At 49.3% G+C, this 18,580-nt stretch overlaps 1 protein-coding gene across 1 annotated transcript; it reads right to left on the reverse strand.

The window, feature by feature from the left end:
- Positions 1–420: 420 nt before the first annotated feature.
- LOC131287603 (uncharacterized) lies at positions 421–9,083 on the reverse strand. Its single transcript, XM_058316667.1, has 4 exons — positions 8,638–9,083; positions 8,251–8,601; positions 5,941–6,212; positions 421–5,044 (listed from the first exon to the last, which is right to left on the reverse strand). The coding sequence occupies exons 1-4, from the start codon at positions 9,081–9,083 to the stop codon at positions 1,215–1,217; spliced, it is 4,899 nt and encodes a 1,632-aa protein (XP_058172650.1). The 3' UTR covers positions 421–1,214.
- Between the last annotated feature and the right edge of the window lie 9,497 nt (positions 9,084–18,580).

Consider the following 18,580-nt stretch of genomic DNA (forward strand, 5'->3'; position numbering starts at 1 on the left):
AAGCGCGTGCAGGATCCTTTCGGATTTCAGCGGAAAAGAAAAATGAATAAAGGCTGGGAAAACACAAAACACCAGCTGGCAAGTACCCACCAATGTTGCTGACAAATGCACTGCCGGCATGGAGTTACCCCCCAAAATCTCATGATTCCTATCGATGATAATGTACAAGGATCTAGCTTTACATTAAATAACTGTTCGGGGTTGTGTAAAGGGACCGTGGTGTTCTATATGCTTTCTATTTCAATTGAAATATGCTTATGTTTTTCGTAGACGACGGATTAAATCATCACAATGAGTTAACGGTTTCTTTAACTTTCTACAGCGGTTCGGTTGCACCGAGTGTGCATGTTTTCTGCATTTTTGACGTGTTCGTTTTGTGCTTTTTTCCAACGGTTTCGACAGTGTAAGGTCTAGAGGTTCAATGGTGGGTTAAACACGGTTTATGCTTCACGAAAAACAATACGGTGTGTGAAACGCTTGAAATATGGAACATTTCTTTTAAAAATAAATAAAAACTAGTCGTCAACTTTAAATCTTACTACTGATAACTATTGGACCATCGAACATGATTCCCCAAAACACAATTTTTGTGAAAAATAAAATAAAAAAATATTGGCGACCTTTTAAATGACCTTCATAATGTTTCGTCTACCGCAATGGAGTGACCAAAAAATCAAGTGTCACTTTGATAAAACTAAAAACCATGCATAAACCCAGAACCAACAGATCGTAGAACACTTTGCAACCGTTGAAGTTGAAATTAAGATCATCACAGTGTAAATGTTTGCATCATCCCATGCAGCAATCTGTAGAGGAAAAGCGAAGGAAAGGTGAAATAAACCTCACATTCCTCCGATTAAATGTATTTTGTTCCGGTGGTGATGATGGTGTGCCGCTACAGGATCAGTCCTTGCTTTATATTTGTTTTGACCTACTAAACTATTTACATGCGCAGCACACAACATCACGCAAGCTGTTGCGTTCCTGTTGGAACGATGTAAAAGATAACTGATGACATTTTTTCCCGAGAGACGTGATCATTTTCGTTCCCGGGGTAAACATCGACCAGGATGACATGAAATCTGTCCACTTTTTCCGAGAACGTTCATCCTGGTGCAGTTTGTCTCACACGTTTGCCCGTCACAACACACTCACACACACGCGCGCTTGTTCACCACATTCCCTGTCCGTTCGTGTCGCTCCGGGGGGCTTATTTACGAGTTCATGAACAGCTTGCCCTTGTTCTCCGGGTTGCGGAGGTTTGTCCGCGAACCGAGCGTCGGTTCCTCGAGTGCCCGGAACCGGACGAAGCCTTGCTCCGCCACCAGCATGCTACCATTTTCCTGTTGCTGCGGACCACCTAGCTTACCCGGCAGCACACCCGTCGTCGGCGTTCCGATGCTACCACCGATGCTGGCCGTCGGCGATGAGGACGATTCCGTCTGATGATCGTTGCTACCGTTGCCCGGGTATGGCACGGCTCCACCCGGCCCACCGCCACCGGTGTAGCTCGAGCTGGACGACTCCCGCGATCGCTTCTTGCTGTGGTAGTACGCACTCGGTCCATTCGGCAGTCCCTCGTCGAAGTTGTTGCCGCTCACGTTGTCCTGCGAGGAAAGTGCCTGTTGATGTGGATGTGGGTTTCGTTCGAGCGAATCACCACCTCCGACACCGCCACCGTTCAGTAGCCGATCGTTGAAGCTTCCCGGGATGGCAAAGTTATGGCCAGCCGGTGGCTGAGGCGGTGGTGGCGGTTGATGATGGTGGTGATGGTGGTGATGGTGATCGTTCGACGAGCGCGACGAGCTTAACGTTTGCGCACCGGACATGGGACCACGGCCACGTTGCTGCTGTTGCTGCTGCTGCTGCAATGCGGCCCGATTGTTCGACGAGGCCGACGACGAGGCGGACGAGTTGGAGTTGTTATTACCGCGTCCACTGCCACCACCGACGTGCTGGTTGAAGTGCATCGCACCGATGTTGTTCAGTGTGCCGCTCTTCCGCACGCCAATCCGTCGATCGAACGAATCACCGTAGTTGCCGCCACCGGGTGGCACCGGGCCGCCCATGTTGTTGTGGTGGTTGTAGTGATGGTGGCCCATCGTGTTCGCACCACCGCCGAGATCGTTCTGCATCTGGCCGCTCTTGAGGGTTTTGAGGTTTTTCGACGCCCGGAATTCACCGCGCGATATCGAGGCTGCGGCGGCCGGCGGAATCGCACCGGGTAGCCCATGCTGCTGCTGCTGCTGCTGGGTTGGATGTCCCGTCGGGTCAAAGTTGGGTCGCTCGAAGTTCTGGAAGTCGTAGTTACGATGCTGTGCCATCGGGTGGCCTGGTTGCCCGCGAAGTGACTTCGTATCGTACTGCGGCGCATTGATCGGCTCCGAGTAGCAGTTGTCCATGATGTCGTGGTACTGGTTCGCACTACCACTGCCACTGAGCTGCTGTTGCTGCTGATGATGATGATGCGGCTGGTTGTTGTGGTGTTTCAGCTCAAAGTTCGGATTCTCGTAGTGATCCGGCATCGTTTCCGTGTCGTTGAGGAAATCGTCACCCTGTTCCGGCATGTGGTCGTTGTTGCTACCGTTGTAGTTGTTGCTGTAGTTGTGCGACGATGAGCGCATACTGTTCGTTTCGAGCGATCGTTGGAAGTCGTTTCCACCGACCACCCCACCGACCCCTACGACACCCGGCGGTCCACCAACGCCACCGAGTTGCAGATCCTGCTGGCTGTTCTGCTCGAGGTTGAGCGAATTCAGCGCAAAGTTATCATCGTAGATCGGTTTCCCAGTGCGCATCGTGTAGGTGTGGAGGTTACGGTTGGTATTGCACACGGCCGGATAGTCCGTTTCGAAGTTCTCCTGGCTCGACGACGAGGTGCACGGGAACAGCGCGAACCCACTGGCGTTCGGTTGCTCCATATCCTTCTCCCGCTGGATCACCTTCGACGGACCCGTCTTCAAACCAGTCACCCACGACAGTAGCGCGATGATGACGATCTCGATGAACCGCAAACTGAACTGGTAGCCCCACTGGAACCAATCGATCTCGATATGGGACGCCCAGAGCGTCTTCTTGGCCGACCCATCGTGCAGCGTGTGGCTCGGTGACAGTTTCACCTTCGTCTGCGAACTGATACTGATCGCACCGTAGATCTGGAGCGCGGCAAGCAGAATGAACAGCAATGCCGTTGCGATCGTGATGTGGATCGCGTACGAGAGGTTGTTGTAGCCGTGGATGTAGTTCTGGCTCTTGTGCAGGATTCGCTTCAGCAGCCGGTACATGTACAGGTACAGCAGGCCGAGGCTGAGACAGATGAAGATATAGATGATCTGACAGATGAGCGAGAGGACGCGCGGTGGGATCTGGATGTTGGTCGGTGGTGGTGCATGACCTGCACCGCGACCCCCACCACCACCACCTCCCGCCGTCATCATGAGCTGTTTGTTTTGCATCTGCAGCTGGTGCTGTTTGTGGTAGAACTGTTGCGTTTCGTACGACTCGACCAAATGTAGCGTTATACAAAGCCCGACGTGAACGCCCGACCCGATCATGATGGTGAGCGGGCGGAGGATCGAACTGTACCGGTTCGTTTTGTGGTTGATCGATCGGAGCAGTAGAAAGAGGATCAGTATGGCGAACGTTGTCGTAAGGAAGGTTAGCGGAAGGTTCAGTAGCACCTCGGACGTAAACAGATTGAAGCTGAAGTGGATGTTGTAAGCGTCGTAGCAAAGATAGAAAATGCGCAGCAAGCAGATGATGATCAGGATCAGGTGGATGCTGATGAAGTACGATTGCGAGAACAGATGCGTCAGCTTGTCGTAGAAGATGATCTTGAAAATGCTATACACGGCCAGGATGGTGTACAGGATGGCGGATAGGTACACGTGGATGTTCCACGCGATCGTCCACGTGCTGATGTCTGCGATCTCACCCTGGAAGTTACGATCGTTCCCGTACGTTCCACCGGTTCCGGCTCCATCTTCTCCAGTGCCATTTTTCACCATCACCGATTTGAGGTTTAGGTTCGGCATTTTCTGTGTGATTGGTGAGGATGAAGATGATAGAACGTGCAGCGAGGAGACGGTTGTGGTGACCGCGTTCGAGGTACTTCCCGAATGGGCACCCTCATCGAACGAGTCGTCCTCTTCCTCCTCATCGTCCTCATCGTACGGTCGGCGTCCTTCACCATCGGGGTTAGATCCATCGACACCTCCTCCGCCTCCACCACCACCAGCACCACCGTCACCATCGGTTGATCCATCACGGTCTCGATCCCCTCCACTATCGACGCCAACCGGTTTCCCACCGCCAAAAGGTGATCCACCAACGCCGGCCGGATTCTTCGAGTTGCTCAACGAGGTCGGACCATTCCCACCGAGCTCGTACGACGGTTGGTTGGGCCGGGGTGCAGAGGTTACCGAGCGCAGCAACACATCCGGGATCATCTGCGGGCGTCCGTTCGAGCCGGACAGAATGCGCGAGATCGACGGGAAGTGCATCCCGTTCGGCAGGATGGCGCTCGAGTTCGCGTTCTCATCCAGCAGGAACGGCTTCTGGTTGTCGTAGTTCTTTGCCGCGTCCAGCTTGTTCGATTTTTCCGACGGCGTGTTGAGGGCCTTCTTCCGCTGCGCTTCCATCGACTGTGAAGACGGTGGGCCGGACATGCCGCCCGGTGCGTACGCCGGATCCGAACCTCCGCCCGGACCTTTCTGGGGATTGAGCGAACCTCCGTTCATCGGACCACCGCCGGGAAGGATGCCACTACCTGGTGCTCCCGGTACCAAGTCTGGCGGACGCATCGGGATCCTCTCGTGGCCCGGCATCAGACTGGGCGGTGGCAACGGGCGCCGGTTGGCGTAGGTGCCCGTGTTGATGATCGTGCTGTCACTGTTGGTGCCGCGCAGGGTCGGCTTGTCGGCGAAAGGGTTCGTGTAGTTGCGAGGGAGTGGTGGCGTGAAGAACGTCCGCGATGGGGGCGAGTAGGCGGGAATGTCACCGGAGAACATCGAGTTCGTGGGGAATCCCTTCTTCGCGTTGTGACCTGGGGGGAGGGCGAGGGGAGGAATAGGAGGAAGAACATCAAATTAGTATCGCTATCGACCGGGGCAATTGTTACGCTGCAATGAGCACGAAGAAAATTATGGACCCTTGTCACGCACGGCTGCCCTTCTCCGGCCTGGCGCACACAGTGGTGGTCCGCACGGTTGAACCTCGGAATAACAGTCAATTTTCTTTATCTGATCTTCGTGACAAATTTAATAAACTCCCAAAGAAAGCTAATAGGCGGCGAAAATTTAAAAAAGGAAGTAATGGAAAATAATAATTCCGGGAAAAACTAAACGTGAATATAATTGTAAGTTTTAGATAATTTAGTTATTATTTGTTTTGATATTTTAATTTGAACCAACAGCCACTTCTCTTGGCAAATTAATTGCATGCTTTTAATCAGACAAAACGAATTTAGATGATGTTGTCAAAATAAGAGAAGAGTTACAAACACATTCTCTTCTAGCATAATAATTCCGAACTAAGAGATCGAATCAAAGGAATTTTAAAACTTTTGAGATTATTCTCGTAATATAACTGCTTTAAAAAATCGCACTTTACATGATTTTATGATTGCCTCAGTAAGTTTGTCTAGAAAAATATCTGGATTTCCTTTGGAGCTTGCCTTGAAAAATAACTAGATTTCCTTTTACTTTTGCTTGATGTAGATGAAGAGGCAATTAAAAATGTTTAACAATTCTTGTTGATATTTTTATTTTCCGAACTCAAAAGTATCACGTCTCACTGTGCGCTTCGGCACGAAGGGAAATGGATCCGCTTGAGGAGCGAAAACACAATAATTCGTCGAATTTTGAGGCGTGCGTGACATGAACCGTCCCTAAATATATACTCGAGCTAGGTACGCGTGGAAGCGCGCCTAGTTCTACCTACCGTGAGGATACGGTGTCGAGTTCGAGTGCCGGTGACGGTCGTGGTTATGGTGGCGGTTCGGGTTCGGGTAGGTCGGATTGCTGTTGCTCTTGAGAATCTCCGCGTTCGGTGCGGACGTCGGCAGCACGTGGTCCCGCTCGAGGTCCAGCTCGTAGTTCCGATGGTTCGCACTAATTTGCTGGTGGTTGTAGTGGGAATCCTTATCGCCACCGGGGCCTACGCCGCCGCCAGCTCCCGGGCCACTGATCGGGTCCTTATCCTTCTCACGGTACCTAGACGGGAAACATGAGGGAGAATGCGAAGAACGACAAAACATGAACCAAACCGTTAACGGAAATAAGGTTTTAATTAACGAGTTCCCGGCGTAACGCGCGGCGTTGCGCGGGTGAGACGGGGAGCTAAACTACCGCGTGGCGAAGGCTCCGCGAGCTATGGTTGACCGGACGATTTTACGTCTCGAGATAATTGACGCATTTCACGTGAAATATGGACTATTTATGAGGGTCGAAGATTCGTCACCGTCACCGGAGGGCGGTTTCACGTTACAAAACGGCACGCCGGAACGGACGGAAATCGGGCGCCCGTCGAGTTCCCGCGACCAGTCCCACTTCCGGGTATTGGATGCTACAAATATACATTTTCTTCCGTGACCGAACACCGCGCCCTCGATACACATTCCATCGATTTTCTGGACGCAGCAAGCCGACACTTCCAGAACAGGGCAGGATTCTTTAGGCAGCGAGGGTGCTACGGCCAGACTAGGTGTTGTTTCGCTCGTGGGTGTCATTTGCATACTTAATGTGTTTCAATAAATATGATTTATATTCTCCACGGTAGCTTTTCCATCACTCCAGGTAAGCGCACTGCTGCTGGAAATTGTTTTCATGCCCGTGTGGGCTCCAAGCGAACGAAAATGTGGGTAGGTGGTGGTTTAGAAACGCAATGTTTTTTCAGTTCCTTTTATTTTGGAGGAAATTGTTTTGCAGTCTAGTCCGACTTTTAGAGAATCCCCCCTCCTTATTCCGGGAGACCGACAGGAAAGAAAACGTTATTTATGCGCAAGGATGTTTGAACTGGCATAAATCAACAGGACACACCCACCAGGAACCACCGATCCGCCTACAACGCTCGTTCGGATCTACAAGTGCTGATCACTTACCGAAAGTATATTTACATTTCTTTGGCCGGATTAACAAGTCGAAACATCCACCAGGCGTTCACCAGGAGTTGAGTTTTTATCATAATATTTTGATATTCTATCAAATGCAAAATCGTACTTCAAGGACTGTAATGCGGACTCAGTTTTTCAAGTGAACCTTGTTGTGGAAACATGAAAGAGACATTTTTCTTATTTCCTACAAACTTAAACAAACTAACGAGATACATCATTGAACCAAATATCCAAACAAATATGTTGTTCCTTGCATATAAGAAATGTTGAGCTTGTAAAAAATCAAGCAATACAATAATTCTAAGCTTGAAAATAGCATTTATCAACATGAACTTGCTTGAAGAGATGAATATATTCTAAAATTTTAGGTACGTACTTGTCACAGGTTTGAAACCAGATAGGATGATAAAATGTTCATTAACGAAAGGCATGTAGACGAAATCATCAACGAGTTAACTGTTTTGAGGCTAGAACACGAATGCAATTTCCAGTTGAAAGAAATTGTCTTTTTCTTGCACCGATTCGTCATTGCAGAAAGTGGCTTGTACTTGAAATGTTTCCATACAGTTGTGGTTGTTATTTTTTCTACTGTTTTCTGTTTTCGTTCCATTTTCCACGTTCAAGTTGTTTTACACTGCAATGAAATTATTGTTTGTTTACATCTAGATTCGACGAAGCGAAATGTAACGAGGTGCTAAATTGTATTTCTTTGCAGTAAAAGAGTGTTAGATGTTGCGAGGAAATGTAACTTTCTGTAACATACAACAAATGAAACTTCGTTTCAAGAAGTACAATTTCTTTGACCTGAAAGATGCTTTTGTGTTATAGATGGCATTCATTTTTCAGCACCATTTTGTAGAAAATAACCTCCATAAACAGGTGCCAAGAAGATTCTATACTGTCGTATATATTTTTATCTTAAAATCATTGCATATTACCCATAGCATGTATGTAGTAAATCACTCTCAAAGTAAACTGGAAGATTCCAGCTCTGCAGACTATCAAAGCGATAGACAATTTATGACCATTCTTGAACGTGCAACCAATCTACCATTTCCATTCCCAACGCTTCTACTAAACTGTAGTTTAGCTCCCAGGACTGGTTCCGATGGCGGTTTTAAACCCTGCGATGAACTCACCTGAACGTGGTCAGCAGTGGCGTGGACACGGTCGTCAGACTGGGCACGTACACGTTATCCGGAATGCTACGCTTGGTGGTGGTGGTCGAACCGTACGCGACCCGACTGAACACGGCCGCTATGCTCTGCTCCAGGTTGGAACCGCCGAGGCTGATGCCGAGCCCGTCGCCGAACGCCTGCACCGCGCCCTTCCCATCGCCACCGTTGGTGTCGAGCAGGACCGCACCGACGCCGTCCAGCAGCAGCGGCGCCCCGGCATGCCAGGGGTGGCACAGTAAAATACTACTTACAAAGAGGATCAGCAGCCTGGCGAGCGTGTTGCCGGCGTACCGCCGCCCGCTACCGGTACTGCTGCACCGGTGGTGTTGTTGTGCCGCCACCCGCCACCCGGTAGCCGATCTCACCCGACCCTTCTGCACCGTGCCGTCGCGGAGCGGCCACCGGTCGCTGCCCATCGACGACGCTTTCCTTCTATCGCTGCGGCCGGATTTCGTCGGACTAATACTACTGTTATCGCTACTGCTGCTACTAAACCGTGGGTCACTTTTGGTAGTGCTTATACTAAAAACATGGTTGTCACAGCTGCCGTTGTAGTTGCTCCTGCTGCTACTATCACTGTGGCGCGTGGTCAGTTCCGCGATCGCCATGCCGCACACGCGGCTACTGTCGTTGTTGGCGATGGTAGTGGCCGCCAGCGGTATACACGTCGTGCTGCACGGCTGCACACTCCACAGCCCATCGTCGTTAGGGGCCGACTTCACGGCCACCGGATTCGATGGCAGCGATGGCTTGTATCGCGCCCGCAGTGACCGCGTGCCGTCACGGCACGACATTCTGTAGGGAGCTGCTCCTCGTCCCGCGACCGAAGGAGTTCAGGGAGAATGTCGTACACCGGCGGGAACCTACTCTCTATCCGGGAAAGAGAGACCGAGGGAAAACCGCACTCCACACTCCACGACGCCTAGATGTTCACCATGCAGGCCATACACATTTCCCAGCACAAGGGAAGAAGAAAAGGTCCTTGCAATTTCCACACGCACGCACACACATAAACACCAACTCCTTCAGTGTCCTTGCTTCAGCGCACAATCCACTCCGGTTGAGGTTTTCACACTTTCATAGTCTCATTTGGATTTCTGTTCCTTTTTCCACTCTTCTGAACACGAACGTGATGTACCGCACCCTAGGGGAATCTGAAGGGCAAAAAAAGAAATAGAGAAATTTAGTACAAGAGGACAAAAAAAACCTCATCCAACACACCGCCACTAATAAACCGCACGTAAGACATTTTTCCACATTTTCAGTTCATTTTTCCAAATAACCACTCCCCCCACTCGACCCAAAGGATTCCTCCTCTCACATACGTCCGACGGCATCTATCTAGTTTTTCCTAGCTCCGCGTCCCGGATTTACACCTAGAATAGAGCTTCCACCGCGCATTTGCCGCACGCTGAGTATGGGATAGAGAAGTGGCCACTTGAGTGGTTTGTTTCCTTGTTCTAAATGCTAGTAGTGTGTGTCTTCCACCGTGTCGCACACCTCTCGCCTTCCGTCGAACCTCTTGGAGTTTAATCTGGGCCATCCATCACAAACACGGGCGCAAGAAAGAGGGAAGGAAAAAGACGAAACACCACCCCCAGAACCGTGCGACATCTTTTTCCTTCCCTCCTCCAGCGTCTAATGCGAAGGTTTGGTTTTTGTTTTAAACATCGCGCCCTGGAGATCTCGCTGGATGTTGGGCTCGTCTAATGCCTCCGTTACGTTCCTCCATTCTCGAGTGGTCGTCGTCGTCGTCGTCGTGCAGGCGGCATCCATATTTATCACATACTTGAGCATGGACCTCGACTTGAGACCGGGCAGGTACCGAGCGCCTTGCCAAGAGAACGCTCGGTGTGCGCGTTGGTGTAAGAGGGTGCTGGGTCCCTCCGAAGTACCCCTAGGGACCGATGGTGCTGCTCTCTCTTGAGGGTAGCAACGGCTTCTGGGCTGCAGACCCTCGCTACCCTCCCGAAGAGGTCATATCCTCCCGTCCGTTTCGCCGACGAGTTAAGACTGAGACCTGCCTGCAACTGCTTTTGTCTTTCCTTTCTTTCTCCTCCCCGGACGAGCGCTTTCGAAGCCTAATGACGGCGGATGGCTTCAAGCATCTGGCCGCCGCTCCAGCGTTACCATTTGCCACGATGGAGTGTGTGTGTGTGTGTGTGTGTGCGCGCGTTTTTTTTTGTCTTTCCTTTTTGTTTCTCGGTTTATGCTTCGTCGGCGCATTCGTCGGCGAGTTTATGTTTTAGTACACCATCGCGCGGCCCCTTCGAATGCTGCTCCGTGCATTCCGTTCGGTCTCGGACCACCTTTCGAATCGTGACCGCCGCCGTGCTGCTATAGAGCGCCATTCGACTCGCTCGTCGTCGACGTCGTAGTCGTCGTCGAGAGAATTATCTTCCCTTTATGTTGGGTCGTTGCTTTCGGATTGACTTTCGTGGTGTCTTGGGGAGCTTTGCTTTTGCTCTTCCCATCCCTCCGGCCAAGGCGCACATTCCTCGTTCGGTCGGTGAGATGTCGTGCGACGGCGGATCGAGCGGATCGAAAACGTTGGCGTACAACGTCGTCGTTGACCGCGGCCGGGTGGAACCTAAAAACCTGGGCTTGGCCCTTACGCCGAGGCCTTACTATCTCGCGCTCTCTCGTTCGCTCGAATCGTATTTCATTTTCATCTAACCTCCCCAAACGGATGGTTCTCGGGCTCGATCGTTCCTTCGTTCGCCCTCTCTCTGTCTCTCTGTTTCCTCCGTTTTCCATCGCTGCAGCAATCGAACTGCGTTGCCCTGCGCTGCCTTTCGAAATACAGCAACCGACCGGAGTGTGGATGCCCCGAGGCGGATGCGGATGTTGGAGGTGAAACGTGTCCGCGTCAAGATGGAATATTTAATTATTCGTTTCTGTCTGTGTTTCTCCGATGTTTCTTGCGTGGTACCGGAGTTCTCCCCGCCCTTTTGCCGTTTCTTCTCCTCTTGCCTGGGGACCCTTCTTTCGGGTGTTTGTGTGAGTGTGTGTGTGTCGGTGGTGGTCTCTTCTTGCTGTACCTTCCCAGCGCATAGGGAGCGCACCATATGCCCGCACTAAACGGGACAATTTAGCTCCGGTGTAAAGTGACGGTCTAAATGAGCGCCAGTGTTGTTCCCCGAGGGCTCAGACACAGCCCCGCACACACACACACACGCCTTCCGCCGGGGATTTCGAAGGGGGGAAAAGTCGTGTCACGCTTCGCTAGAACACCACAGGCAGGAGTCCGCCTCGGTTCGGCGCGGCCTTAAGATTGATCGCCCTGCAATCGGGTCACAGTCGCGCGCATCTAATAAAATCACACCATAAATCACAACCACACACGCGCGCGCGCGCGCTCCAGCTTGTGTTTTTTTTTTGTTTCCTTCTACGGAACCGGAGGAAGGATGACGTACGACAGGAAAAACCTTTCCCTCTTAGCGCTCTAAAAGTCGGGTGGGATGTTGTGCTGGGACGGTGGGGGTGTGATCCTTGTTACTTCGGGGAGTGGTAGTATAACGACGACGACGACAACAACACGAGCATGTTCTTTTCTACCGCTGAGAGTGTTTTCTATTTTTTTTTTCGTTGTTGGTTTTCATCCTTCTTACACGATCGATGGGCATTTGTTGCTTTGCGGAGTTCCCATTTGCTCCAAGAAAATGTCACCGATGTGGTTGTCAAATCGAATCTCCGCCTCCTGAAGCGGGGACTCCACTCCGGTTATCGTTCTTCGGCCTTTTATATCGGTACGCTGTCAGCATCATCCTGTTTGGGAAAAAGAAACGTAAAGGTAAACGTTAATAAACGGATATCAAAACGGTAGGAAACACGATTGGTTCTCGGGCGAATTCGATTTGGCTGCGAATTGCTTTGGGAAAAAAAGGATGCAATGGAAAACGTGCGTCTTCTTCGTCGGTTTGCCTGTGATTTCATTTCCTTCCCGTGGCTCAACTTGTGACCTTCCAGTCGTATCTTGTCATATCCCCTTTTAACTGCCACCGTTTACCCTTTTAAGCCCCGACAGAAAGCCGGACATCGAGTGGCTTTTTTTTCTTCTTTTTTTAAAAGGGTGATAACCACCTTCGGTTCAAGGTTTCCCTTTATGCTGGCGGAGGATTTGGCAGTTCCCAAAAATGGTCTACCCCCCTCCTTCTCCTCATGCGGAAGGATGTTGAGCTGTCAACCGAGATGACACACATTCGATTACGGCACATCGGAAAAAGGAGAAGCAACCGGGTGAAAAGAGCATCTCGAAGGGAGCTTCCCAGAAGAAAAAAAACGGTGCTTCCACATCTCGTCCGTAAATCTTCGAAGAGGCTGGCCCGTCAGGTCCTTCGGATCGAAGAAAAACACATTAAAACGCGCCTGGTATGTTGAGTGCGGGGTGTTTGTTTGTTTTATGCCGAATGCATGCACATATTGACGAGCGGGATCAACACACGTTAAACCGCGCGATTAAGGCGGAACACAAGAAACGCATTAATGGTACTCGTTTCTCCCTTTCCCGCGGGGTAAGGTCGGGCTGGGGATGAATGCTTTCTTTCGATCTTCGATTTTTCCGCCCCATTCGCACCCTTAGTGTGTATGACCGGCCTTCGTTCTCTGCCTCTGATTGTTGGAGCGCATGGAAAAGGTTTTGTCACCGTTGCCGACGCACCGATAAGCGCACAAACAGACCGCCTATTTGTTTTGTCCCTCCCCGTATCGATAAGACCAGATCGGGATGCGGGTACAAGGATTGTGAATTTGTCCACCCCGGGGTTGTGGTTAGGATATTTTAATGCTCGTTTCGCTTTTTCTTTTTTTTTTGAAAGCGCGAGCGGGTTTCTGCGAACGATACCAACTCTTGACAACATTACATTTTCGCTAATTTTTTCGGCAGCCTTCAGACTTTCCGACGGAGGACACACCAGAGAGATTAGCCGGGTGCCCTTAATGGATTTCGGGACCGGGGAACAGCCGGGAGAGTAAAACTCGGACAGTTTTGATGTATGTCAGCGTCCTCGGCACAACACAAAGCCACTTCCACAAAATGCCAAAATTTATACGAGATTTGTTTTATGGCTCCTTTTTGGCTTGGCGTTCGAGAGGGTTTCTTATTTTGGTGGCGAGACGAGTTTTATGCTTTACCATTTCCATTATTATCGATAAGCCAATGAGAAAGAAAAGGGAACAGAAGAAAAGCCAAAGTAAAATGGCTACCAGAAAAAGGATAGCACAGGACAATGCCACATGCGAATCGAAAGTTCTAAGAAATGACCATGTGCGCCGCCACAAGAAGCGCCGAAATAATAAAGATTATGCGATGTTTTGCTCCCGAGAAATTCTATTTCTCGATTTTCTGTCCCTCCCCCAGGCGCCTGAAACTTTTTCCTACATAAATCAAAACGACCCGAAACAATGGTCACACTCGCACCCAGTTTCGCGAGTTTCTTGGAAGCGGTGGGAAAAATGGTGCAAGACTGGACGTCATCGTTTTTCGCTTCGTTTGGGTTTTCCTTCCTTTGCAAAAACTTCGTTCGATTTCACTCCTTTCGGTTTAGTCTTGTCAAAGGACGGTGGCGAGGTGCATTGTAATGTTCGTTGGGGCTATGCTGGCCAGCAAAACCCGACCAAAACCTGGTCAGAGGCCGAGCAGGGTTTTCGTTCCACTTCCAACCCGGGAGCGCAAAGGGTAAGCAAGGAGTTTTGGAAAATCCGTGACAGTAGCGCGACCCGGTTTGACAATAGTGTACCCGTAAACGGAATCGCTTCGTTTTGGAGCCGACAGGAATTCGAGGACTCCCGGTTGCCAAAGTCCCTTAAAGGTCCAGACGGTCACAAACACACAAACACGCACCACTCTATAAATAACCATTGTTTCGCGGAATAATAAGTTGCCTTGCGTTGCATTTTCCTTTGGCGTTTAGGCACTCAAGGCACATTTCGCGGTATTGTTGTGTGTGGCTGCGCGAAAAGTGGGAAAATTGGAAATCGAGCTGTCGTCGGGCGCCATAGTAAAGATGAGCAAAGTGGTAAATCCGTTAGCCGGACGAGGAGTGGAGCGAAAAAATATGATTTATTTCATTAAAAAAAAGGCTCCCTATAAACCTACTACAGGAAGGTCCAAAACCCCGGCAGGAAAGGGTGGTTAAGCTATGGTGACCTCAAAAGAAAAGAAATAATGTTGCTTTTTGCCCGTACTTCATTTCTTTTAAATCTCATCCCGGGGAAGATAAAAATTTCGCCACGACGTTATTCTTCGCCGTCGAGGCGTGGAAGTTGGCCAAAGGAATCCATCCCATCCCGGGGTGTGTGGTTGCGCGGGCACGGAAACCGAGCGGCTTCCTGATGAGATACCGAACATCCCCACACTGGTGCCGACCCAGATAAGTTTCCCATCCCGGGAGCCATTGTTAGAAAAAGGCCGTAGGAAGAAACCGATCTACGAAATGGAGGGATATTGGAGAGGACGCTGATCGCGAGGCCGACAGCTCAACTGGGTACGTCGTCATCGTCATCGTCGTATCGCTTTTCCACGGAAAGGTGGTATCGTTATATTGTATTTGTGTGTGTGTTTTTTACTTCTTCTCACCCCTTTTGGAAAGGAGAACGTTATCGTATCGTACCCGCGCTGGGAAGGTTGCCACGATACCGATCCCGGTGTGCGAAATATCTCGCGTAACGGCACGGACGTTGGAAATGATCGCAAGGAAAGCCGGCAAACCGTAGCCAATGGGTTGGAGAGCGGGGGACCACGATCAACCGCGGCTTTCTATCGCCCGAGAGCCAGGCGGAATCAAATGAACATTGAAATGGGAAGGAAAAAGGGAAAATTAGTTTACGGTTGCACCGGACGGACAAATCAAAAGATAAGGCCCACAGTGGGCAGCGGGATTGAATAAGAAGGCTTATTCGAGTTGAATGGCCTAATTTCAATTTAGATAGTCATTTTGAATGAAGTAGTCATAGGGATCTTTAAAATATGAGAGCTGCATTTGAGCAAAAACTTAGAAAAAACATTCGCACATTTCATACTAATGCAAATGGAAAATAAAATTTGAATGAACCTTGGTATGTTGGGATCTTGTAACTAGATTTAGGAGAACACATTCTACAGCAATTCTATTAATTTTGAAACAAATGTAAAACTGTACAATAACATTTTAAACAACAATTAAAAATAAGCAAACATTGTACCATATCAAAAAGAATGAATCTTTTGGAGAACATTGTCCCATTTTTAGTGCGTGTGATACAGAAAAGAACGATTTAAAAGAACTTAAAACTATCAATCAGACATTTTCCAATCAGGCAATTCGTATAAATAAAATTGTTAGCAGCGTTTAACACGTTTACTGCCATGTCACCCAAAAGTGGGTGACAGCAAAAATCAATTCTAAAAAGTTTTTGACCCGTAAATAAATGAAAATGCAGCATAAAAAAAAAAATTATAGTAATATTTTATATCTATTCTTTGGGAAGCTAAGTTTTTGCGTAGCCTTCAAAAATCGTTGGTTTAATAAATGGTATAAACAAATTTTATTAAAAAAGATTGTACTAAAAAAGTGTGCTAAAACGCTTGGCAGTCAACGTTAACGTTAATAGCAGCATTTTTTTCAACACGCTGACTTCCAAGCGGCTTTAGAACATTTATTTATTACAATATTTTTATTATAACATTTGTTTTTGAAACTATTTTAGAAAACCAAGGAAAGACAAAGCTTTCTAAAGGATACAGTTTTATAATAATTATATCCAACTGTATAAGTGTACACGGCTGATGACGATTGGTGGAGTTATTCGCGAAATGGGTGACGTAGCAGTCAACGTGTTAAACCGAAATAAATACATACGGAATGAGATCTATTAACTTTCATGGAAAACCCGTTATTTTAAAGACCTTTATTAGCCCCATTTCATATTGTTTGATTCATCAGGTACTTAAACAGGAGAAGGAAGCTTAGCTACAAAATTATAAAACTTATTTAAAATAGTTTGTGACCGGTCATTTACCACCACCATTTGCAGTGTGAGCCTTTCCACCGAGATTCGGCCGAAACTGCGGCAATACGGTGGTGTTGGCCAGGCAGCAGCAGCAACAGCGGCAGCAGGAAACGTAATCGCCAGCGAACCGTGATTGATTGACAGAAATAGACAGATTCCTTTTCGCGTTCCGCTGGTGCTTGGAGTTGGCGGTGGGAAATGTCAGACAGCACCGGGAGGAGGCGAAAGCCAACGGGGTCGGTCCGGCAGATTCCGACCAACAATGCCCCCTTTTCGGTTCCACCCCACTAAAGAGAAGATACGCCTGAAGAATGGGGTTTTCGCCGGCCGATTATGGGAAGGAGAATGGACGAATAATGTGTGAATCGATACATCCTCCGCAAGGCAGGAGTGAATAGCAAGGAAAAGATACCGATTGCAAGAGGAAAAGCGCGCGGGTGTGTTTCTGGGCAAGCAGGAAAGCCAGCGGCACAAAAGAACACATCACATGATAGCCAATGAAATCCAGATGCCCACTAAAGGAACCACAACCAGCAGCTCAGCTCTCGTGTGCCGCCGCCGAAGCCGCTGGCAACAAACTGTCGTGTTCGCCTTCTTTTTTTTCTTTTCTTTACTGCACTCAAAAACTTCCTTCAACACGTTCTATAGTGTGTGGTGTTGTATATCGATGAACACTAAACAATAAATATTTATTATGTTGATTTTAATTTGGATGAATGCCTAATTAGCACGCACATCAACGCGCCAGCAGCAGCAGCAGCAGAAGCTGCCCCATTCCTACCACTGAGCATATGTGGGCTTTTATGCTTCGCTTTTGGCCCACAAACTCGTCGTCGTGTGTCCCGAGTTTCCCTGCTAATGCTTTTTCGGCCCTCGGTTATCCACCGCCTTCTCCTCGTCCTCCTCCTCCTTCTACACCGTGTTGGTAAATTTTATTTATCCCGGGCGCTCCCTGGAACTCCTCCCCATCATGGGTGACGGTCATCAACGCGGTTTTATGTCTCATTTCGGAGAATTTTTTCTATCTTGTTGGGTTTATTTCGCCTCATTTATATGTTTGCCAGGGTGAGTGTGTGCCAGTGTGTGTGTGTGTGTGTGACTCGACCGTCCTTCGTTCCAGAGCATATCCCGCGGGTTTGCGCGCTCGTTCCAGCAAGAGAGCAAACCCGCTTCTAACAGGCCATCGGGTTTGTTGGTTTTCTTCCTTTCATCTTTCCTTGTGTTTTTGGTGTTGGGTCCAGCGCCATTCCATTCGCCGACCACCACCACCATCATCATAATGAGAGTGGCCACTTTGGGCCCGGCCCGGCGGGGACGTTGAAGTCAACCGATTCCGGGGCAGCATAAAAATGATGATGATGCTGGGCCACAGCGCCACTGGTACGTAGCATTTCCACCATTCGTTCGCCGAGTTTTTCTCCGCGTTTTGGTGAAAGAGAATCGGGTGCCCTACTAAAAAAAAAAGCCAACCAACAAAACCAAGCGAAGTGGAGAAAGTGCTTTCAGGGGTGTTTTTGGGTAAATGCGCGCACCGAGGCGCCACCAAAAGAGCATAAGATCATACCACTCCCAGGGTGGCTGTTTTAAAATATTAGTGAAACAATAGCCCCCCCATTCCATCCCCATTAGCGAGGGAAAAAGGGAACAACACACACCGAACCGATTTGACTGTCAGCATAAATGGCCAACGCTAGTGGATGCCGGGGCCATCGTCATCACCACCGTGGAGGAGGCACACTGACTCGCATGTTACTTTTCCTGCGGCCCCTCCGGACACAATCCTCCATTTCTCCCGTGCCATCATCAACTCTTTCGCTAAAGCTTCACTAAAAGGCACGTACGTTCACTCCCTTTTTCTGGCGTGCTGTATTTTTCTCTTCTTATTGCACACCTCCATTCGGAGGCTGCGAAAGCCCCGAAGGTTCGAACGGTTCCACTTGGCAGCGCCCAAGGTGGTATGGTCGTTGTCGCTCGTGCAGATCTCGTGGATGCTGCCTGCTTGCTGAGTCGACCTAGGTTTGACCGAATTCACTCCCAGGGCGTCCGAGATGGTAGAGTAGGTTGATCGGATTTGTGCTTCGTTATCGAGTGCATATGGATGGATTGGGAAACTGATGCGGGCCAAAGCACGGGAAGCGCGCGTGGGACGCGCCGACCGGAGGGAATAATGAAATAGTAGAACCTTGTGCGCTGGAATAATTGATTTCGTGCAGCAAACCGATACTATGCGGAGTGAAATGGGACTATCTGTTTGCACAGCAAATAACCGAACGATTCGAAACAAATATATCTCTTTGAATGA

The sequence above is a fragment of the Anopheles ziemanni genome, chromosome 3 (genome assembly GCF_943734765.1).
Source record: "Anopheles ziemanni chromosome 3, idAnoZiCoDA_A2_x.2, whole genome shotgun sequence".
NCBI lineage: Eukaryota > Metazoa > Arthropoda > Insecta > Diptera > Culicidae > Anopheles > Anopheles ziemanni.